The sequence below is a fragment of the Acartia tonsa genome, chromosome 1, assembly GCF_053477335.1.
Source record: "Acartia tonsa isolate MP-2025a chromosome 1, ASM5347733v1, whole genome shotgun sequence".
NCBI classification, from domain to species: domain Eukaryota; kingdom Metazoa; phylum Arthropoda; class Copepoda; order Calanoida; family Acartiidae; genus Acartia; species Acartia tonsa.
The window spans coordinates 48,970,667-48,995,023 of NC_137260.1; the positions used below are offsets into that span (position 1 = coordinate 48,970,667).

Below are 24,357 nucleotides of genomic sequence, written 5' to 3' on the forward strand. Positions count from 1 at the left end.
GCTCAAGGAAGTGAAGAAAAATAACTTTGCTGAAAAACTGTAAAAGTAAAGTGAAATTTACTAATTGTCCAGCCTATAGAACCTTTTGATATTATATGGCAATATAATAAATAATTCTGTTTTTTGCTTCAAATTCTTTACTTTGCTTTTCAATCATTTAAATATTTTTTTATTTCAAAAATATTTTTTTATTTCAAAAATATTTTTTTATTTCAAAAATATTTTTCTAATTTAGGAGTCATATCACTTACCATTCATTTATTCATGTAATTTTCTAAGTATTAGTGTGTGTGTATGTAAACAGGGATCTTAAGGAATAGGACATTAATAATGAAAAACAAAATTAACCCTTTTAGAGATTATTATTTTAGTTAAAAATAATAATGTGCAATTACAGTTAGGATGAACCAACAAGTCAGGATTTAATAAAAGTACCACAAGGTTTTAAGCCATGAAATGAAAGACCGGGTAATAGTATACATAATTTCCTCTTCAATATACCCTCCCTCCCTGATATGTAGGCGTGTGTATGCATGATCGTGCATGATGATTGACAAACACAGAGAGAGAGAGAGAGAGAAAAAGAGGGAAAGGAATAATAATGGGAGGGGCCGGAAAGGGACTGACTTTGGGTTTTAGGTATAACCCCAATTTCCAGAATAAAATTGACGTGTAATTTTTGGTAATTGGATTAACTTATTGGCATTAAAGCTACTCTTTGAGTTACCCTAACTTAATTAATGAAACTTTTTAAATTGCAACGCTGATTATGATCATATAAAATCATTATGCTATGTTAATAATCGAGTAGACAATTGTAACATATTCATATGTATAAAGTTTATAAATTAAACTGCCAGTACCTCAATGCTTTGCTTTAATAGAAGGTAAAGCTGAAACTATTTTCTGTATCAATAAAAAAAGAAGTTGTATGTTTGCCTCTTAAGATTTCACTAACTGCTGGACCTATTTGGTTCTTATAGGTTCTAATAGACCCCAAGAATGTTTTTTTTTATCTTTGAGGGAGGGTAGCTGAACCCTTTCTGTAGAAATGGCCCTAGATTTAAAAAAAAGTATTCCTTCATTTTGTTTATATTAAAAAAAAATAAAGTTTGAGTAGTATGCTGGCACCCAACCCTCCAAGAGGCTCTAGGGGCGCAGACGCAAGCTTCCTATAAAGTATATTAACTTTCTGTACATGAACTGATTTTAACTCTAACTTGGATTGAGAACAATTGATACTCCATCTTCATAGATAGACATTCAATACTCAGACTTGGACGCAGTTACAGTAGATGGAAATGTATCAACCAAAAAGTTTGTGAATTGGTTGCATTTTTGACATATTCTTTCTCCATTATGGTTTCGAAACCGATTGTTTTCTGCTGGATTAGAACCGGTTCTCAGCCATTTTAAAATGTCGTATTACTAACAATTTTCCATGAATAATAAAAAAATCATAAGATTAATACCAGTTTTTTTAGCCTAGACTGTCGGCCAATTAATTATACGATACGAAAAATAAATATGAAAGTTTTAAATATTTGTAGTTGAAAATTTAATACATAAAATTTGGTAAAATTTTTAATGGAATTACAACAAATAACCCAAACCTCATGTGTTGTATTTTAAAGAAAAATAATTCTTAGATAAGCTTTATACCCAGCGAAACTTTTTTAAAAAAGGTAGCATGCTACGTTGTTCGATATCTCAAATGGTAACTTATGAATTACCACCTAATTTTTTGGCGATAAACATTGGAAAATCGGCCTTTCAAGCTAAAGGTAGCATGCGAGTTCGCCATCGATATCATAGCAGAGTAGCATAATGCTGCTCTCTATTTGGTTCTTTCTAAAGTATAAAAGCCTCTCAGCTCTTATTTCTCACTCTTTCTATTTTTATCCTCTCTCTCTCTCTCTCTTTCTCTCTCTCTCTTTTAATCTATGCTACTATTGTGCGATTTCGCTTCATACTCTGCTACGATATTGATGGCGAACTCGCATGCTGTTTTTTGCTTGAAAGGCCGATTTTTCAACGTTTATCGCTTAAAAATTAGGTGTTATTTCATGGCCAATGGGTTTCGAGGTAGCATAGAACTCGGTACATATATTGCACGAGCTCAAAGGCGACTCTATGGCGAAATATCTTGCTGGGAATTGTCATCAGTAAAAACTAAATACTGACACTTTGCAAATCGGAACCCTTTAGGTTATTGTCAATTTGCCAACACTTCTGATGTAACAAAGCACATATTAATATCTCTATACATGTCAAAAAATATTTACTCAACGGGTGAAAATTGAGTAATAGGCCCAAAAGGTATAGCTTAATAGTTTTTATTGTTGTTCTAACATTGGCAATCAACTGAAAGATAGATATATAGAAAGTTAAAAAGATGGACATCTAATGGACAAATGAACAGATGAACATTTGGACAGATTGTAAGATAAACATTTGGATAAATGGATAGATAGACTGATGGACAGACAGACAGGCAGACGGATGGACAGGTCTATGGATAGAGAAATGGACATATTGACAGGTAAACAGATAGACAGATGGACAGGTGTACTTATAGACAGATGGACAGATAGACAGATGGACTTATAGATAGATGGACAAATATCAGATGGACAGATGGACAGATAGACAGATAGACAGATTGACAGATGGACAGATAGACAGACAGACTGATTTAGGAATGGACAGATAGATAGATGGACAAATAAACAGATATATAGAAAAATGGCCAAGTGAGCGGATTTACAGACAGTTGGACTTATAGACGGGCAGACAGGCAGAAAGATACTCATACAGATTGACAGACTCAGAGAGAACCTAGTAAAAGTGTCTGACTCTGATTATGACGTAAAAAAATAGCCAATGAGAGGCCAGTATACACTATAGTTGACCAATGGTAAAATTTATAGTGGCCTCTTGTAGGCTAATTTTTTTTACGTCATAATCAGAGTCAGACACTTTTACTAGGTTCCTCAGGGACATGCAGAAAGATATCCTGCCAGAAGGACAGACTCACAGATAAGCGTAGTGACATACCGTAAGTATATTATCCCTGAAATAAATATGTATGTTCTATATAACATGCGTGATATGAATAATATATTATTTATTTCAAGCTATGTACTTTCAATATTCTTTAATACATGTTTCTCTACTTCTTTTAGGTTATGATAGATTAAAAATTTACAATACAAAAAAAAGTCAAAAAATTACGTCAATACACGCAAGAAACCTCACAGAAATGAGATATCAGGAGACTTTAACGGAAAGAGAGAAAGACGGAGTCACAAGTATTGGCTCCGACACACATCCGACAGAGAGAGAAAGAGAGAGAGAGAGAAAGAGAGAGAGAGAGAGAGAGAGAGAGAGAGAGAGAGAAAGAGAAATGGAGCAACGTAAAGAGAGAGAGAGAGATAGAAAAAAATAGAGAATATGAAGGGTCAAATGATCACATGAATATTAAAATAAATATGATTTTGATTGTCATCAAATTATAACCACGGACAAGAAAAACCTGAGAATAATCAAATTTGGTTGGGGGTGCCCTAACCTCCCCCCAAATATAGTAATATGGGGTGTACCAACTCCCCCCCCCCCCGATTTTCTGAGGGTGGGTAAGCCACTGATCCCTCGTTACGGTTTGACCCGTTTCTGACCCGACTAATCAACCATAAAGAAAGAAACTAATATTCATAAAATCAAATGGTCTCACATGTTTTTAAAAAGATTTCACTTCACAAATCTTATTATTTCTGATAGCACCCTTAACCCCCTTCGCGTTTTTAGTAGCGAAACTACTCTATAATTTACGTTGTCTGTCCGTTAGTCCAGTCAGTTAGTCTTGTCGTTAGCTTCTTAATCTCTCTTCTTCTTTATTGCCACTGAACAGCTGCTCTATAGCTAACTTTGTCTGTTTGTCCATCTAATTAAGTGCTTTGCTACTTATGTATGTTGTCATTCTGGTTAAATAAAAAATCTTATATAAAACAAACTTCAACTCCAATTGTTTAGTTAATTTATTTTTATTCAGAAAAGGATTTAAGTTTAAAATGTTATTTCTCTCATTTATTTGAATTTAAAAATAAATATGGCCATAAATACACCACAAGTCAATAATAGATATTACATAGATAATACACAGATTCTTAAGGGATTACAAAATGTTTGAATTTCTCATCTAAAACATTGTTATAAGTAAAGTTTTTCTACATTTAGGGCCGTTTGCATCTGTCTCTTACGTAAAGTTATTTTCGTAGTAACCGCCAGACATACCCTAATTACAAAGTTTTTCATCAAATTTATTTCTGCCCAGCTATACAAACCAGTCAATAATTCTTCTTGTAGATATTAACTCAACACAAGTTTGAGTCTTACTTTTATTAGATCAGCTAATATCTAATTAACTTTCCATATCCATGAAATTTCATCTATGTAACCTCTCTTATTTGCAGACATGTCGACATTTTGTCAGTCTAAAACACTTTTATTTGATTCAACGTAATTGACAAAAAAATAATATTGAAAGTGCATGTTAGTAAGGAAGGTATTTTTTTATAATGTGATACAAAACGCGACAAGTTAGCGGCTTAAAGCGGCTGCGGCTAGCAACCCCTAATTCATAAATCTGATTGGAAAGCAATTATGGTTACCATTGTAAAACAAACCACACAGCACACGCGTAATATCTTACTTTTATAGGCCAGCCAACCATAGAGTTCATATTTAAAAGAAGTAAAATATTAGGTTGGTTGAATAAAAGGTTTTAAGATCCCAGAAGGGATAGTGCCCCATAGGAATAATAAGTGGGGTTAAGAAATAGGTTTTAGAACTACTTTTCTTTACACTTGTGTGCTTTCTCACAGGTTATATGAAACTAGAGGATGTACCCCTAGTATCTGGTGTATCTGTAATCAAAGGGGGTATAAAATAGACAGAAAAAAGTCTAAAACCATCCAAAACAGTGAAATCTAAAAATGAAACCACATTATGTAAGTATATTGGATATTATCCTAACAGTAAACTCTTTATACTTCTTGTTCTATGATCAACTTGTTCAGGCAAACCAGTAAACCGAAAAGGTGCCGAAACTTTGTGAAAATATAATTGGAGCATGCCTAAATGAATAGGAATTGTGGTTAGTGGTATATGTTTCTATTAATAAGGGCTTCCAAAGACTTATTGCTACGTTTGTTCTTTATCAAATTAAAAGTAGCGGCTCCCATACCTATAGTTAAATATGCAACGTTAATAATTGGAAAAGCTTGAGCTGGCTATAATAGTTATTCAAAAGTGTCTCGTACTACTCCAGGAGTCTTAGGTCCAAACCCTTAAAATCTATGGTATATCATCGATCAATCAATTTTAAAAAAAGATCATAATTAATAAATTTTATTAAGATTTTAAAACAACCGTATAAGTCTGTCAAACCCCCCAACTTTTATTGATTTTATGCAAAGTTGTTCCGGGTCACCTATTGTTAAGAATGAAGTTTTTAGCATTAGAGAGATTTTATATGTAACTTGAGTTTTGCTTTTTTTTGAGTTTTTGTGAACTTTCTAGAAAAAAAACTTTCAAAAGTTCTACAGAGCATACTCTTACTGGTTTGTAATATTATTGGGATATGATTAGCAACATATTCAGTTAACCAGCCCTTTGGTTTATAGATTCTAATACCTGTAAATTCTAGCTGTCCATTTCATACAGATGAGCCTGTGATCAGCCATGGGACAGCCTCTAATTTTACCTTAACTAAAACATTTCTCTCATAGCATAATAACGTCTCTATTAATGACGCAGTTTATTAGAAGTATATTTTTTAATTTAGATAAAAAATTTATGTATTAAAAAAAGGATTGTTAAAGATTAATCCACTTGTCTATAGCGCAAGAGTAAATGAGCGAAGCTTCACGTAGTCTGCTTTTTCTCACCATGTCTTTGTGTCATGGGAATCTTAGGAAAGATATTGGGAAAAGGGAAGTTTTATGTCATGGGAAAATTCAGGAAGTTAGTTGAAATATAGAATGTTAGAAATGGTTTATGTCATGGGAAGCCTAAAGCTTTTCTATATTAGGGTCGGTCCGTCCCTCTGACGTAACGGATTTTTACCTCGTTTTATTTTTATTTCTTCTTCTTCGAAGAAAGAAAAATAAGACCTCGTTTTTTAAATTTGATGATTCTTGTAACAGTTATGTACAATTTAGAAAACATATCAGCTATATATTAATTATCATAATGTCCGTCTGTCCTTATTTGTTTGATATGTTTGTATGATTATTTAATTTGTTAAGCTATGGATGTTGTCATCCTTTTTGAATTGTACCAAGAATAACATTGGTCAGGTTAAATTTGAGGTTGGTGAAAAGTTTATTTTACACAAATATAGAAAATCAAAGGAAAAAATCCAGACTTGAACATAGATAGATAGATTGAGAGGTTATGTGAAATTTAGTAGGCGTGAGAACTAGTTCACTTAATACGTGCGTGCTTGTGTTGTGTGTTTGCGTGCGCGATAGTGCGTAAAGTAAAGGAATTAAGGGATATCCCTAATAAAGTAGTAACGTTTTTTTAGTTTGTTTATTTGTATCGCTAACCAAAGAACCGATTGAGTTTTACATTTAAGAAAGCCTTACTTATACTTAGGTCGAAGCATGGTTTGAGACTATTTTATTTGTAATTTTAAGCCTTTTTTGTTCCCACCTTCCCCTTCAAATACAGAGCTCTTAAATGTTAGGGTTGCAATTTTATTTAAATTATCATTAGATAAACAAGAATATCAAGCAAAATGAAAAATAAAGTTAGTCATAAATTATAGATTAAAAAATTGCAGGCATCTAACTTTCTTAGCAGCTGAGATAATGTTTTTCCTCTAGACATAATACATATTCAATTTTATTTTAAAGAAATTTTATCCCATTCCATATATCTGTGGAAGAACAAACGCGTGTGTATTATTTGTGGTTTTTATCAGGGATAAAGAGATTTATTAAAAGAGATATCAATCTTTCCCCTAACTCATTTATTGTTTTGTCTCGTATGGACATGACAAGCTTGTTTTCCATGACACTGGAATATCAGTTCTAACAGCTAAGTATAACTATGGGAGGAGTACTGATCATCTTATAATGTAGTAATACTTATCCTGAAATTAACCCTTTAATTGAACAACCCTTTTCTGACGGCCTTAAAATTGAAAGGTTCCCCTGTTCATAGTTCAAGATATTCCTTTCATTAAAATTTTCATGTATCTGACGTAGCAACAGTACGAATGATTTCTAACGTATTTAGTTTGTGAAATAATATACCTTTATGGGCCTATTGTCGAACATCTTTCTGATAAGAAGCGGATATGTTACTATGCAACGGTGAAGCCGCAACCTAGATGATTTTTTCTTCAAATATTAATTTACTCCTCCCAGCATTCCTGGTTTGTTATTAAGGTTTATCAAAATATAGTACTTAAAGATCATTAATGCCTATTTTATGTCTTTTTAAGTACCATTGCCTAATTTGTAGTTCCTATACTTACTTTTAGTTTAAATAGTTTCTATGCTTGTTTTACATTTTACTGTTGGCAAAGTTCCTCTTTTTCTATATGATATGTCCATTAACTAAATTTTTCATCCTTTAGTGATACAGAAACCCTTGTTCTCTAAACTGCTTTCAAAGATACACAAAATTGTAATGTATCAAGTACTTTAAAACCTTTGCTTTTGCTTAAGAAATTTTGATATAAATAAAATCTTTCCTGAACATGATACAAGCTTAGCATGTAGTACAATTTACTGTACTGCACTTATGCTTCTTTTTATTTTAAAGTTTGATCAAGCTTAAATTGCTGCTGTGCTACATTTATAATCATTACCTAGTTACTTTATACCAAAAACTTAGTTGGTTTTAAAAAGTTAAATATTAATAATGTTATTAAACCCCGGTAGCTAAAGCTGGACCATTATAAAGGAAGTAATCATTTCTAAATTTTACAACTTTTTTCCCAGAAAATTTTAGGCTGCGGCCAACAAAAATCAATTTCAAAGGTTGTGTAGTGTACTCTTGCAGCTAATTTTCTAGGTTTGACGTAACGGATAGCTTAGATCTCAATTCAAAAATGTTATGGTGGTCATAAAAATGTTAAATTTAGCATGGAGATTTCTGTAACATTTAGGTATAATTTAGACTGCGCAGTTAGCAAATTTCTACTGTTTAATTACACTATTCAGTTTATTATTTTAATGTTGATTCCTAGGACGATCAAGTAATATGTTTTGAAGCCTTGAGACTCTTTATTTGTGAATAATCTTTTGTAAAATTGTCTGATTTGTTAATCTGAGCTTTCATTGATATTGTCATCTTTGATGATAAATAATTAGCATCGTTTAGGTTCCTTTTAGACCCCTATTCACAAATAAGCGTAGCAACCTACAGATTGAACTTTTTCTATTAGAAATTTTAACCAGACACAAAAGCTGACCCCTATCTTACTTTATTATATGTTGAGTTGATTTTATATGTTGAGTTGACCTTTTATATGTTGAGTTGATCCAAGTTACATATTACATTCTGTACAAAACCATGAAACATTTTCCTTAATTTGACGATTAAAAGTTAAGAAATGGGAGGGTAAAGGAAAAGGGAAGTTAATCTGTGATTTATGGAAGGTCTGAGAGAAAGGTATATTACTGATGAAGAAATAGGAAGTGTGTGTGTGTGTTGGTGTGTTAGGGTGTGTATGGGTCACTTATTTTATGGCTTTAGTGTCTTAAAACAAGTTTTAAAAGAGAAGAAAATTTAAGAATTTTAATTTAAAATATAAGATTCGAATAGTTTTTAACCTTTGCTAAACTATTTTATCCTTTTATTGGGCTCTCATTGAATATCTTTTATTCACTTCGTCTTCTCTTTATTTCTTACTCATGTTATTAGCTCATAAATAATAAACAATAACATGGTTATAATGTAATTTGTTCTCTTTATTTCTTAATCATGTGATAAGCTCAGAAGTCAGTACTGTGATTTCTTCTCTTTATTTCTCATTCATGCTCTAAGATGATCAATCAATTGAACAATAACATGGTTATATTGTGATTTCTTCTCTTTATTTCTTACTCATGAGCTAAGCTCACAAATAAAAGGTGTACATTCACATATGCACATAAGAATCACAATACATATCATTAAACGAATCAATGAAAAATGCAAAAACTACACCTCCCATTAATTCTCTGGAAATTAGTAAAAATCAAATATTATTTTTTTGCTATTTTGTCTATTGCTAATATGAACGTTGATACTATGCAGATGATATTTGATTTGCGGAAGTTAATACGCACTGGAATAAGAACAGGAACATGGTAATGTTATGATTTCACGCGTGCTATGCTTTAATCATTCATTTTACCACGGATAAGGGAGGCACCATTATGCATTTTATTGGTAAAACAAGCACAATGTTGTTCTTTAGTAGAAGAGCTATAACATACACAGTTTTATAATTAAAGGAAAAAACTAGTAACATTTTTAAGAATCTAGGGGGGGGGGGAAACTTAGAATCTTTTTTTTTAGATCTATAATCGACAAACGAGTAGTTCAAAAGGGATCTGAGAGATGAAAGGACATTTCTTAGATATAGAGTAGCTGCGATACTTTTATCTTTACCTGCAGTTACGCATTTATAGGGAATGAGGCCAGGAGGGGGTGGAGGTTTCCATCGTCGAACCTCCACTTTTTCAAAAGAAAAAGTAATAAAAAATTGTTGGATATTTTTCCTAGGGACGATTTATCTTGGTAGGGGGTTGGAACCCCCTTTAAAATAAAGTAGAACCATATCTGTTTAGAGGTTCATCGGTAACCACACACAAACATTTTTCTTCTTTTTAAAATACTTATGAAAATGAAGGGTGAAATCCCTACCCCCTTACTTTTAAAACCCCAAGGGGCTCTAAATGGGCGTAGCTTTTGGTGACTTTATATAGTTTTATACACAAGTAAACTTCCCTTATTCCTGTATTATATTTATTATTTTTATATATATGTTTAAAAGTTTTAATGTGCATTTTAAGCTTGAGGTGTATAATGTACATTAAAAACAAAATTATTCTTAAAAATCCTTTATTTTCCTTCTGGGCTTTACTAATTTTATCTAAAGTTAAAAATTATATTTTTTACAAAAATAAGTAAGAATATAATAATTATAAACCTTTGGAAGAGTGGATACTCTATATATGATTATGTTAGTCTGTCGTTCTGGTATAAAAGCTCCTCCTTATTCGATTCTCTACTATTGTTGGTATTGCAAAATAATTGTCTATTTATTTCATTCTCTCTCTCTCTCTCTCTCTCTCTTTCTCTTTCTCTCTCTCTCTTTTTCTCTCTCTTTCTCTCTCTCTCTCTCTCTCTCTCTCTCTCTCCCTCTATCTTGCTCTCTCTCTCTCTCTCTCTCTCTCTCTTTCTCTCTCTCTCTTTCTCTCACTCTCTTTCTCTCACTCTCTTTCTCTCTCTCTCTCTCTCTCTCTCTCTCTCTCTCTCTCTCTCTCTTTCAATAATTATTTTAAAGTGTGGATTTAAAAGAAGAAGTACCTAAGTAATCTACGTTTGATATTCTCATAATCATACTTAAACTAAAGCAATTATGTTTATATGACGCATAACAATTAAAATAATTTTTAGTGTACCAAAAAATTATTTACCTTAAACAAGTGTTTTGATATTTTAAAATCAGTTAAAAACAAAGAAAGATAAACCTAAACATCTGCAAAATTGCTGGTTTTAGTAGAGCAGACCAAAATAAATTATAGAGTATCTGCACTGCTAAACAGAATATTGATAACTCAACGGGGGGTAATTTAAAGAAGGTAATGACAATAAAATTTTCAATTGTATGTTTTTACAGTCTCACACGTCCATCACGTCACGCCCTAATTTCCTAAATATATCGTGGAAACTTAGACAATAGACGCATGGAACTAGATTTCCTTACCTTACCTCATAAGGACGGGATTCTCCTTCGATTTTTAAGTGATCATCTAGATAATCCAGTGTATCATTCTCTTGTAATGGGATGTGATACTCTAACACTCAATGATATTAATTTAAGTAACAACAAACAGACAACCAACTCTTTGATTGCACGACATTTGTCTGAAAAGTCCTAACTGTGCACGGTAATGAGTATCGCCTGTTTATGGTCCAAGGCATTCCCTCTATCCTAATCATTTATGTTGCGAACCTGGCATAGCAGCAGTAGGGACCATTTTAATATCTTTAGTTATGACGCGGTGTCGGGCCGAGATTTGAATCTGTCACCTTCCGACGACAAGCGGATATTATCCACTTATCCAAAAAGATTGAAAATTTTTAATAATTTTAAGAGTTTTTGATTATTTCTTTAATTTATTGATTTACTTGTATGACTCATCACACACACATTTTTATCCTAAATTATTGAGTAGCTAGAGTAACTTTTTTTTTATAAAGTTTTATAAAGAGACTAACTTATCCATTATTATGATACCTCTAAATCTATCAGCTTCTAATGCCTACTTCCTTATACTTTTCTCTCATAAAAATAAAATCATATAAAGTGTTCTAACATTTATTACAGAACAAATGGCAGAGCATACATAAAGTTTCCCTGAAAAGAATTAACCAATACGTCCAATAAGGCTTCAATTAGCAAGTTAGTAAAGGATGATGGACTGTGAAGGTAACCTACCCCAAAATAGTTATAAACCATCCCTAGACCTTACTAAAATGGAGAACACATCGAGTCAGTGGTTAGCGAGATCCTTCGCTACACACAGACAAACGGATATCCTGTTACTCTCCTAGGACTAATGAAAAAAGTTTGATTTTAGTTTTATTGTGGGGAATTTATTTAGCTGCTAGCGCACACGGCCTAATTATGGGAAAATTTGTTTATACTTCGTACAAAAACTTAATTTAGACAAGAAACTCTGGAAAGATTAACATTTCTTATCGCGTGTCTGGTTGGTTCTAAGTGACTTTTGTAATTTTAATATGATAATTAGAATCTCCTAAAGGAAATAACTATTTTTTTGTATGATTGATTAACATTTAATTTTTGTTTTGAATAAGAAAAAAACGGAAAAAGAATCTGTAAGAAATAAAATTGTGTAGTTTAAGCATACATTAGGCTAAAACCAATCTAAATTCAAAATAGCCTAAACCCATCACAGAACCTATATAAAGCCTTCATTCAATCGGTTCAGTAGTTATTGGACAAACAAAAAATACCTTACTACTTTATACTATAGGATTTATTTTGTGTTATATTATCTAACTAGCCTATAGGCCCATGGGAGCTCTGTATTCATAGAAGGAGGGGCTAATAAAATAGCTAAAAACTATTCAGACATCAATCTGCAAATCAAACGGCCTAAAACGATTACAGGAACTATGTGAAGCTTGCCTAAAATGGAGAACTTAATTGGTTCAGTATTTATTGAAATCATGAGCTACAGACAAAAAACCTTACTAATTTATTTAATAGGATAGAATATCATAACAAATAAGCAAAGCATAGAATAATTAATACTAAAAATTTGATAATATTAGAGATAGATTTAATTAAACATAAGCTGTGCTTTATACCAGGGAACTAAAGTGATTATTTGTTGAAAAGTTTGGACACTCAACTTAATGAATCAACCAATCAAAATTTATCCCTAAAGTCTCCAAGATAAGCCAACGAATAAGGAAACTAGTATAAAATTTTGGGGACTAGTGTTATAAACAGTCCAATGTCCCCTCCCTCCCTGTATTTATACAATAAATGGGGCAACCAAAAGCCTAGCCAACACATGTAAAGCTAAGAACAAAAGGTAAGAGCTTAAACCAATTTTCAACTTTAAAGTTTACAAACTTTGCAACAAGATTTGTTTCAGAGGTTTGTACAACATGTACTTTGTTAAAATGTCAATTCTTTTCCGTGTCATTGAGCTACTATCATATTCGTTTATTGAATATTTATGTCCATATGACAGCGGTTGCAATCATAGCTTTCAGGGTAGGGTGAGGAAATAGCCTACAGTCACCCCTAGACTTAAATATAAAATCAAAGAAACCTAAAACTATTTTCGTATTCATTCGAATCCGGTGGATAGGAACAAGTTCTCATCCATACGAAAAAACTATGTCAAGCATCGTATTATATCCAGCTTTCTACGAATATAAAAATGTACTATCATAAGATTAAAACCAGTTTTAGGGGTTAGAAAAACTGGTTTTAATCTCATAATTGTACATTCTATATCCGCGGAAAGCTGTTTATAATACGATGCGAGAAATAACTATTATAATTAGATTGTTTTTAAAAGGGAATATTAAACAAGTAAAACAAAATCTTAAATATTGAATATTTGGATACGGGAGAAACTTCATAAGTTTAAACTTAGGCAAAGTTTAACTATATTGGATAAAAAAATTATAAACTTGAACAATACATACAAAAGGCCTTTTTATAATATTTATACATGATTGTTTTTTTTTAACTTTTGCTTACTATTTCTTACTAAATCATTTTGCTTTATGTGTATTTTTTATATCTATTTAAAACCAAAGAAAAAGTTAAAGACAATTAATTAAATGGTCGTACGGACGTACCTACCTACATTTATAATTTGTAGAGTACTTGAGCTTTTAAAGCTTTAGTTAGTTTTTAAAAATCTTAATCTAGGAAAGCAAAGCTTTTTTGTTGTAAAAGATGTTCCTAATGTGTTGAATATGTTCACGTATTTTAAACTCAGATTCAAATCTAAACCATCAAACTGTAGTTACATTTTTTCTTTCGATATTTAACCTCTGTGTTTTTGTGACAGTTTGAAGGAAAATTCAGGCTTTTTGCCATCTTCTTTTTCAGAGACAAACGTATCAGTAATAGGAAATACTTTTACAGAACTTATTTTATTTGTTAAGGCTTTAAAATAGTGGCATACTCATGATTATGCCAGTGTGGATGTAAGTGGTAGTAACCTTGAAGGGGGTGTTTTACCAGGGTGATGGATACACATTCTACACCCCTACACGCCTCTATTTAGATTATAATGTTTAGAGGCAGGGCTATTCTATATCTATGTATGTATAGAGTTTGTCTAATCTTCCAATTAAATCATTTGAAAGCCTTACAAGAATGTTCAGTATTTATGTTGTGTCTCCTAACTTATGTATTTCAGTATCAATTGTTCTTTTTTTAATCTACAAAGCGATATTTTAGGTCCTACGACAAACGCAAGAGTCCCAAACGTCGGAGTGGACAAACGCAGGAGTGGACACTTAACCTAACTTAACCTATTTTAGACTACCTTTTAGGTTTTTTAAATGCCTAATCCCTAAGGGGGGCTTATTTGTACATCTATATCTCAACCTAACCTAATCTGTATAAAAATACTCAATCAAATTAATATTTTAACACTCATAGTTTGTCCACTCCGACGTTTGCGACTACTGCGTTTGTACTTGGACCATATTTTAATGCATTTTTTAGATACAAAATGAAAATTTTTCTTGTATGAAACTAGAAAAATGCATGACACTTTCATTCTTTTACCTATACCTTAATCACTGAAACATCCCCTTCTCTTACCCCCCAAAGATGGGCTACTAAAAATCCCACACAGAGGGAGGAAAAAAAGAAGATATGGGGAGATTTTAGGGCAAATAATTTGAAACATTTGAAGAATCTGAGAATCTATCAAAGATTTTAAAGTTTTGTGTCCACCATCCATAAACCACAAAGTTGTATAGCTTTACATTTTGGACATTTCTTGTCTGACTTTTTACAAGCGTAGCAGCTCTACAAGTTATGTTTTCAAAATTAGCCATTTTTTTGTTGCTTGTCAGTTTGAAGTAGTTTTAACACTTGGGTTCTAACTTATTTCACCAAACGTAAAAATCATTTTAAAACAGGCACTTTCTGATGAGCATTGAAGATTTTCTATTTCTTTATTCCTAACCCCGGTGGAGTTTCCTAACTCTAATTAATTGCATTAACCAAAATTTTACTTGAAAGATGGTATAAAATGTGGAAATCTTATTATTCTTAATTCACTAATTTGTTGGGTAAAGCCGTAAAAAGTTGCGTTTAATCGTTCTTGTTGTGAGTGACCATTTTGACTACATCTAAATAATTGATGGAATTAGTAAATTTACACATTTTAGATGTCAACGATATTGGCGAGATAAAATAAGAATGCCAATTTAAAGCTTTAAAACTAAACATAAATTCGTAAAGGTTTTGTGATAATTGGGGCAACGCTTATTAGCAATAAAGATCTGATTCTTAATATTATTTTAGAATTATTCACCTTTTGGCCATACCTTATTTCTGATTCAATATTTTTTTGGAAAGACTATTAATATTTAACTGATGAACAAGCACTAGTAAGGAGCACAGCAATAAAAAGATATCAACTCTATTTATTGGGGAAAAAAAAAACAGTAGCAATTTTAAAGTATATCGTTAAAATGTTACCAATTTTAGATAGATTTTTTTTTATAATTACTTTGCACTAGTCAGTTAAAGTACTAAGTAGCTGCACTCCTAATAAGCAATGAATTAAATCAGGTTGTGTAATAATCTAACAAATTAAACTACAATTACAATAAATAAAGTAGATAAATTTGAATTGACTATATCAATGCATTTTAAAGCATAGAAACAAATTATTTAAGATAGGAGAGGCATGGAGAAGAATACCTAGCAAAACAACAACAAAAATTTGAAAACAGAAAGAATAGACTTAAAGACGTCCAAGCTTTAAAAATACACATTTTTTTGTAAAAACAAAGTGCTTTGATTTTTTGGGAGGGGGGATTTATTACCTTTTATCCCCATTTGGACGTCATTAAATCCAATTTGATTTAATCCTAAAGTTTTATCAGTGAAAAGTAAAAGATTTTTTACTGAAAGGTATAGCTGAATTATGATTTACTTTTGTAAAAAATTCTATGAAGTTGATCTTATGTTACAATTTAAAATACTGTACTTAAGATTTTTTGACTTGACATTGTGCTAAAAGCAGTTACTTGTCAGTATATAGAAACACTAATGAAATCTGTTAAAGCCTAATCACTGGAATTCATCTTCTAAATTGTTTGGATATTTTGTGGTAGCTTTGTAAATGTTTGCAACTTTAGATCTTATAGATTACAGGCTTGGGGGGGGGGGTGGGGGGAAGAACGCCATTATTTTAGCTGTGTAAACAATAACAATTGAATTAGAGATATAATTTAATTTAAATAAGGATATATTTGACTTTCCTTTTGTTGTGAAATCTTACCCACTGCCTTCCCCCTTATCCCCGACAACTTTTTAAAAAATACAGACAAAAATATTTATTTACCTTGAATGATTGTTTTGGCCACCCGGTCTTGGTAGTCAGAGAAAAATATTTGTTGCCAAATCAAGCATTAATAAAGTGTATTGAAAGTGAAAAATTGTGTCCAAAATTAAAAAAAATTACTACATACATCTTCTTCCATTTCATACAAGTTCACTAAAAAAACATTCGTTTGTTAATATATTAACAGCAATTTGATAATATGTCATTATATAATATAATCGCAGGGGGTTGGTACCCTCCACTAAAAAAGTTAAACCCTCCCAAGAACATATGAGAAGCTACACTTTTAAGGAGAACAATATCGGTTCAGCGGTTAGCTGCATCCTTTGATACAGACACACAGGCACAGATCCTGGCATTTTATATAAGGATGAAAGTAGATCAATGTTTGATCGTCTGTCTTTTGACCGAATAAAGCCTAAGATTTCATTACATATTTTTAGGCACTTAACCTCTAGGCCGAAAATTTTATGGGATGAATATTAAAGAACTTAATAAAATGTAATTTATATAGTCTTTTATATCTTATGTGTTAATTTCTAATTTTAACAAGGATGACAACATCCATAAAAGCGAAGCACTGAAACGGTAGAACAAACGTACATTAACACTTGTATATTGTCAGAATTGAATAATCAGAATATAAATGTATAAGAGTCGAAGCAAAATTGTAAGTAAATTTGTTGAAAAACTGCTTGATACAGGATAATGTTATTGGACATACTTGCATTTTTAGGACTTGATTATAGAGTTGCTTCGCTTATAATATTGTACTTTGTTGTCACAGGAACCAATATACCAAAAACCAGATCAATCGGATAATTAGATCACATAAAAATTTGTTGTTAAAAAAGTAGAAAAATCAACATGTTTTAAATGGACGTACCTGGTAATGATTATAGAGTTGCTAAATCGTACCTAACTACTATAGGAATCCCCATGCAAAGTTTAAAATCGAGAGGACAATTCTAACATGCCTAAATTAACGAAAAAAGCTATCCGCCTCGGACGGATGGACGGACGTAAGAACCGACCCTAATTATAGAAAAGCTTATTTTATTGATATTCTTGGTTTTGATTTTGATAAAACATGCAATTTCAAATTCAAAATATCAGAATTTCTGCACTTTTCCATGTCCGTGTGTATATTCTATGAGATTGTAAAATAATGTAAACCCTAGAAATACACAGAAATCCTTTTTAACAAAAATTTTAAAAATGAAAACTTTTGAAAATTTGATATTGTGATAATGCAATAGTAGATATAGCGTTACATAATTAAGTACATGGATTTTAATGTTAGTTTTTACTATTTAGGAAAATTAAATTTTTTCAAACGTATTGACATTTAGGTTCTTACGCACACCCAAAGCAAATAGTTTCATTTTTGGTGCATAAAGTTCATCTTTGATGCCAAGCGTGTAAGGAAAAGGAATAAATTTGACTCAGATATTCAAATTTACTGTTCAAGTTATCATTATAAAAATAACAGGATGTCCTTCTGTCTATGTGTGTATCTTTAGCGAAAGCTCTCGTTATTGTTATCTTTTACAAAGAAGGGTTAGGTAAGAATTTATAACTATTTTTAGAAAGGTTACATACACCCTCCAAAGAGAAATCGACCCTCACAAAAGAGAGATCTCATTCTCTATGGCTGAACGCCAGTAAAGAATAAGTAAAGCACCTTTATACGAATAAAAGTTGATAAATTATATTAAGATGCTTAATAAAAAGAAAGAAACAGTAATACAAATATATTATAATTACGTATAACATTAACACAATTTCATATAAGATAATAACATCTGCGCTCCCAGCCTCTATGGGCTCTACATTGGAATGAGTAGGGTTGGGGCAAAAAAAGCCTTAAAAAATCCCTTGACCGATGTGGAGCTTCACAAAATCAGGATCTTTTTCAATATTAGACAGACAGACGGACAGACAACTTTATCTATAATACAAAGTAGAACGATGTCTGTCTGTTTGTTTATCTGTTTGTCTGTGTGTCTGTTTGTTTGTAGCAAAGGATCTCGCTAACTGCTGAACCGATCGGGTTCTCCTTTACAGGATAGCTTCTCATAGGTCCCGGGAAGGTTTATAACTATTTTCAACCCCCCCAAAAAATGTTAACCACCCCTTGGGGCGAAGCCGCTAGTAGTTTATAAATTGACAATACAAATTTTTCAGTCGTTGCTATATCCCTTCGGTGTCTGAATTTGATTCTTTGCATTTGCAGAAACAAATGTAGGTCGAATATTTTACATAATATTTAATGCAGTATATGCCTAGGGGAATTAAATATCCTTATTTAAAAGTATCAGGATGTCTGTCTATTGCATCATTGCATCTTACATTATTTTATAACTTAAGATCTCTGATAAAAACGTGTGGAATTTCAGACAATCATCACTGATATAATTATTATTATGACGAGAATTTGGCCGGGACTCGAACCCATAACGTTTTCCACCACAATCGGATGTTTAACTTCTATTTGTATGCTTCTGCGTCTGCTAGTTGCTTGAACCAGTTTTTTTTTTAGCTTTTTCGTATGATCACCTGCCATGCCAGTATGGTACTGAGGTGATAACCATCGTTTCCTGTAGAGAGAGCCCACAGAGATACCCCAACAAAAATACTTAATTATCTCAACGGAAGTTACTTCAAGTTAGACCTGCTCGAATTTTGGATTTTTAGTGTAATGTCTGAATTGTCTTAAAAACTTAAGTTGCCGTAATCGTAATTTGGTGTCTTATATACTGAAAATCATCTAATTTTGTAAAATGATTGTTTTCCAGGGGTGGAGGGGTTGACCCTTAATGGTATTAAAAGGGGAAGGAAGCCCTCCATAATTTGATCCCTCTACACGGTGCACCTCCCTCTCTATTATGTCTATAACACACAAATAATTGCCTTTTTGTAAGTAAAATATGTAAAGGTTAGCCTCGGATAGCCTTGAGGACTGAATACACCACGAGATCTTATTTTTGGTGTATCTCTAAACCAAACCTTGATAATTCTGTGCATTGTCATAAGTACTTCAAGTAACTAACCCTTTGATTGCGCGACTTTAGTCATAGAGTTCCTAACTGTTCATGGTAATGAGTGCGCTTGTTTTGGGCCAAGCCATTCCCCCTACTCTAACTATTTATATGACCGACCTGACATAGCAACAGTATAAAATATTCTTAACGTCTTTAATTATGACTCGGTGTCGGGCTGAGAATCGAACCTATCACTTTCCCGACAACGAGTAGATGTAAAGGAAAGGTTACTTTTGTTCTAATTGAGAATCATAACTGAAAAATTGATTTTACCTCTTTAAAAACCATACTATTGTACAGGTCTAACACACACATACACATACTTTATAATTCTTAAACTCACTTGGGCTGGCGCCCATATACTCAGGGAGATAAAGATAGTTTTTATTATGTTTAAAAACTATATTTTATTTTATTAATTACAATTGGCTATCCCCAAAGATTACTCTTGGGACAATTACTAGAAGACCAGGATGGTGAGGGGGAATTATCTCTTTGCTTCAACTTTAGTTTTTAAAGAAAACTTTAAAACAATTTTGGAAGGGTTTGTAATTTTTTTTCTGGTAGGTTGGAGGTTATTCCATCCCCCCCCCACCCCCTAAAAAAGTTATAAACTTTCCATGGATTATTAAGAAGAACCATATCGGTGGTTAGGTAGACCCTTCGTTACAAACAGACAAACATACAAACAGACTGACATCCTTTTACATTTTATAAAGATTTTTATATAGGACTAATTAGGAAAATGTAGGAAAAATTTATAAAGCTAAATTTAACTTCAAATTTGATATACCAACTTATTTCTTCTTTCTGTTCTCTATACAGCTATTTTTCTGTTCAGGGAAAACCCAAAAAAGTCATATCTTTTAGCAATCATTAAAACATTGTTATACGTACTTTTTCGAATTATCTAACAATAATACGAAATTTCATATAACTTTTGCTACAGAAAACGGTTTAAAATAAAAAAATCCTTAAGAAGAAAACGAACCTACTTGTAATGTTTTTAGAGTAACTTAAATATTAAAAAAAAACTTCTTTAATGTTACTTTATTTATTCATCTATCAAAATTACATATGTTACAAAATTAGCAAAAATAGAGGTAAATTTTTGGCAATTATATAATACAGTAAGAATTAACAAATTCGTAGCAAATCGTCTATAGTCATAACGTTTTCAAAAACACATAACGAACAAAAAAAAACAAGCAAATAATATTTTAAAAAACATTATGATAGAAACTGCAATTAATTAGTACAAAAATACACTAAACATGATGGTACATGATAAAAAAAACTAGAAATTTTTTATACAATTCTAAAATCTGACATCACATAAATCTAGTAGCTTGTGTGGCCTTCAGGGGGTTTGTTCTAAAAAAAAATTCTTAAAGTAATGATTGTGGGTCGCGACAATGATGAATTTACATGGACTTTAAGTTAGATTATTTTCTAAGTTCAAAATGTAAATTCTAAATTTTTTTTTGGATTGTCCCCTAAAGTATTACCAAGAAGCTAGCGGACATCTTTTGGAATAAATCAAGAAATTAATAATACAAAAATTCCGTGACTCTCCATTATAAATCACATTTTAACACTCGTAGTTCTCCTACTATTTATATTAACACTTTTTATATGTAAATAGCATAATTTAACACTTTTTTTGTGTTTCCTAACAGTCTCCTAAAAAGCTAGTACTTTTAATAAATTTTTCTCTAATTTTCCAAATCCAAGCTATGAAACAGTAACATACGTTTGAAAAAATATGTCTATTTTTCAGAATGGCTTAGAATAGGTTCTAAACTAACAGATATTGATCGTTTTCGGAGCCAAACTGAAAAAAGCTTTCTGGAAAATATATTAAAAATGATCAATAATAGGAATAAAATATACTTTGGAAATATAGTTTGTTGTGGATGCTTTTTTAAAACTTGCTGCAAAGTTACAACATTATTCTAAAAGTTCTCTGAGAACTGAGAATAGTTGCTGCTTAAAATTTTCAAGATAAGGGGAAAACTTTGTTGAAAAAGATTAAAAAGTTTTTTTTCAGACAAGAAATTTTTATCCGTTTACAATAGTTTCCAAACTATTGAAATAAAAATCACAAACTGCGAATATTCATATTTCATATACATTTTTATATTTTAAATTTTGTACCGTGATATTAAATTTACAATATTACTTTAATATCCACTATATTATGACTTTAAAAGTGTTTTAAAATTAACAATACATATACATAAATGTTTCTTAAAGAGATCATTATAATGATAACTTATACACTTTTGCTAAACTTTTTTTTTTTTTAATTCAAAAATCTTGGAAATCAAATTTCTGGATGTTTAATGGACATGTTATAGTCATAGTAACTCTCCCTAACTCCTGCCAGAGCCGAGCTTAAACTCTCAGATCCGTTGGGGTCCATTCCAACAACTTCCCTGAAAATTAAAAATAAAATTATTATTTGATTTTTAATAGGTTATTAAAATGTGTTATTTAGGCAAAGCACGATTGTTTATAAGTAAAGTTAACTAAAGTAATTTGATAAAAAAGTAAAATAAAGTTATATACTTATTTAGACATTAATAAAACAACATTTTCCATATAAAATCAACAACATGATTTTATATCATGTTAAAAAATGATCCATCGGCCTTTCTGATAATGATTATTCTGGCAAGGTATGACTGCCTTCATTTAAAAGCTTTTTATAGTGCCTAACAATTGACATCATACAGGCCTAACATTGGTCAATTAAAATGCATACTGGCCTGCCATTGGTATTTTAGTGTGTTTATTGGCCTATCATTGGTCATTTGTATTGTAAGACATCATTCTTTATAACCACTAAAGAGCTTTTTAATTGACAATACTAGCGATCCGTTCAAAACGACCCGGCCTGGATGATGAAAACTTGTTTCATAAAAAAATATAAAATTAGTTACCTATGATGAATGTATTGACTAGAGTCTAGTGGCGGAGGATGAATGATTGCATAATTCTGATCATAATGTTCCATCTTGCTCCAGGTGGCATACCCTCCGTCCATACTCATACAACCTCCCATAAAACCTAAAAATAATTAAAAAATTAATATGTCATAAAACAAATTTATAAAAGTTTATAGGAAAGATTTTCTGAAACTTTTTGCTATCTTCCTATCTTCCCCTCCCCCCTCTCTCTCTCCTTCTACCTTAAACAGTCTTTTACTTCGCTAGTATTGAATGTAATTAAGATTGTTTTTTTTGGAAAAGTTGGTTGCAAGTTTTCTGAATGATATTCCATATTAAAAATATGATGTACATAAATATTATTCTGTAAAATAAGTCTTAAAATAAAAGCAAAGTGACCAGTTTTACAATTTAACATGTCAATCAAAAAAAGTTGAAAGATTTTCGAAAAAGATTAAACAATACAATAGAAGTTTCTTTTACAATATCTTTATCTTAATTGTATCCCGACCTGTTTTTATATGTATTTTATGTAGATATCATTGCTTTCACATTTATTTTAGGGGTGGGTTATATAAAGTTACAGCTTATCATTTCATGTCATCTCTAAAAAAGAGAAGATTCTTTTTAGATTTCATAAGTTTTACATCATAATCATAAGAAATAAAAGTTTTAGCATTTCTAATAATTTATTTTATATTTGTAATTAGTTTTAAATTAAAGTAACTCTGCAATAAATAAGGTGTACTTAAATAAATGATTGAGCAACCTAATCTAACCTAATATATCTCTTTCCTCCTATCTGTCCCCTTCATATGGCACACATACTCAGGAATACAGGGATAGGCCATTGGGTTATTTATTTTTCAACCAAAATATAATTTTACTTGTATAGTATAAAAATTATCACAAAGAAAAAAAAACCAAAGCAGTTCAAAAGTAAAAATTACAAATAGCAAGTAGGGTAACTGCAATAATTATTTAGATAAAGAGGAAGTTTATTTATCTTTAACCAAAGTATCCTTGTAACTGTGAACTTACCGAAGTATGTGAGCTGGGCTGTTCCAAATATGGTGTGCTATGCCATATCACCCTGTACCCCCCCCCCCTTCACTCACTCACAAACTGTTTTTGCCATTTCACTTGGCTAGAACAATGGACCTTGTGTGGGTGGGACACTAGGGGTAGGAGAAGGGCGAGTGCCTTCACATTTATATCAAGATGGATATTCTCAAAATTTGCAGACATTGAAAAAGGCGTCACGAGTATAGTTACTATCTGTCCGGCCTTTGGTAAAACACCAGTCAAAAACAGAGCCAGTCAATTTGACGTAGAATTTATGCCACCAGAAATAAAATCAACATGTATTTAACCTAATAGATCAGCCTAAATTACTGGTAGCTTTTCGTGAGTAGTGCACAATTTAAAAACTAACACAAATTTTGGGCAGGTTAAAGCAGGAGGGCAGTGAAGGGATTTGAGATATACTCCATCACTTATCACATTCACAAGGAAAATGGTTCTTTAAAACAAAAAGTAGACGAGGTTCAAATAATTGTTGAATGATATAAACAAATGATAGTATAGCCTACAAACACAGTTTAATTACTAAACCTAAATATCTAACTTTACAGTTTCATTTTTTTCTATAATAAGTATGCCAACCCCTGCTTTATCCAAGTGGCCTAGCTAAACTATAGGTTCCTAAAAATGAGGGCTTCTCAAACTAAAAGATTACAATCACTCCCCCCCCCCCCTAAAAAAAACTCCCTTCTTAATATGTGTGCAGTGTGGGTTACTTATGGTAACAATTATTCAGAACTTTTATGTAACATTTTTTTCTAAAAAAAATTATACAAAACTATTTTTTTGCAATGTCGTTGGTAAAAGTATTTAAAGTTAATTGTAATACTTAAAATAAAAAGCTAACCACTACACTAAAAAACAACAACAAAAAAACAAATTTAAATTTTGGTTGTGTCTGTA

At 31.5% G+C, this 24,357-nt stretch overlaps 1 protein-coding gene across 1 annotated transcript in view; it reads right to left on the minus strand.

Annotated features, from left to right (window-relative positions):
* Positions 1-20,455: 20,455 nt before the first annotated feature.
* The window catches only part of LOC145322673 (uncharacterized), a 45,774-nt gene continuing 41,872 nt past the window's right edge, over positions 20,456-24,357 (minus strand). The window contains exons 4-5 of the mRNA XM_080164870.1: positions 22,366-22,492; positions 20,456-21,858 (exon numbers count right to left, since the gene is read on the minus strand). Of these exons, the coding sequence (XP_080020996.1) occupies positions 21,747-21,858; positions 22,366-22,492 (239 nt within the window). The 3' untranslated portion in view covers positions 20,456-21,746. The remainder of the gene's footprint in view (positions 21,859-22,365; positions 22,493-24,357) is intronic.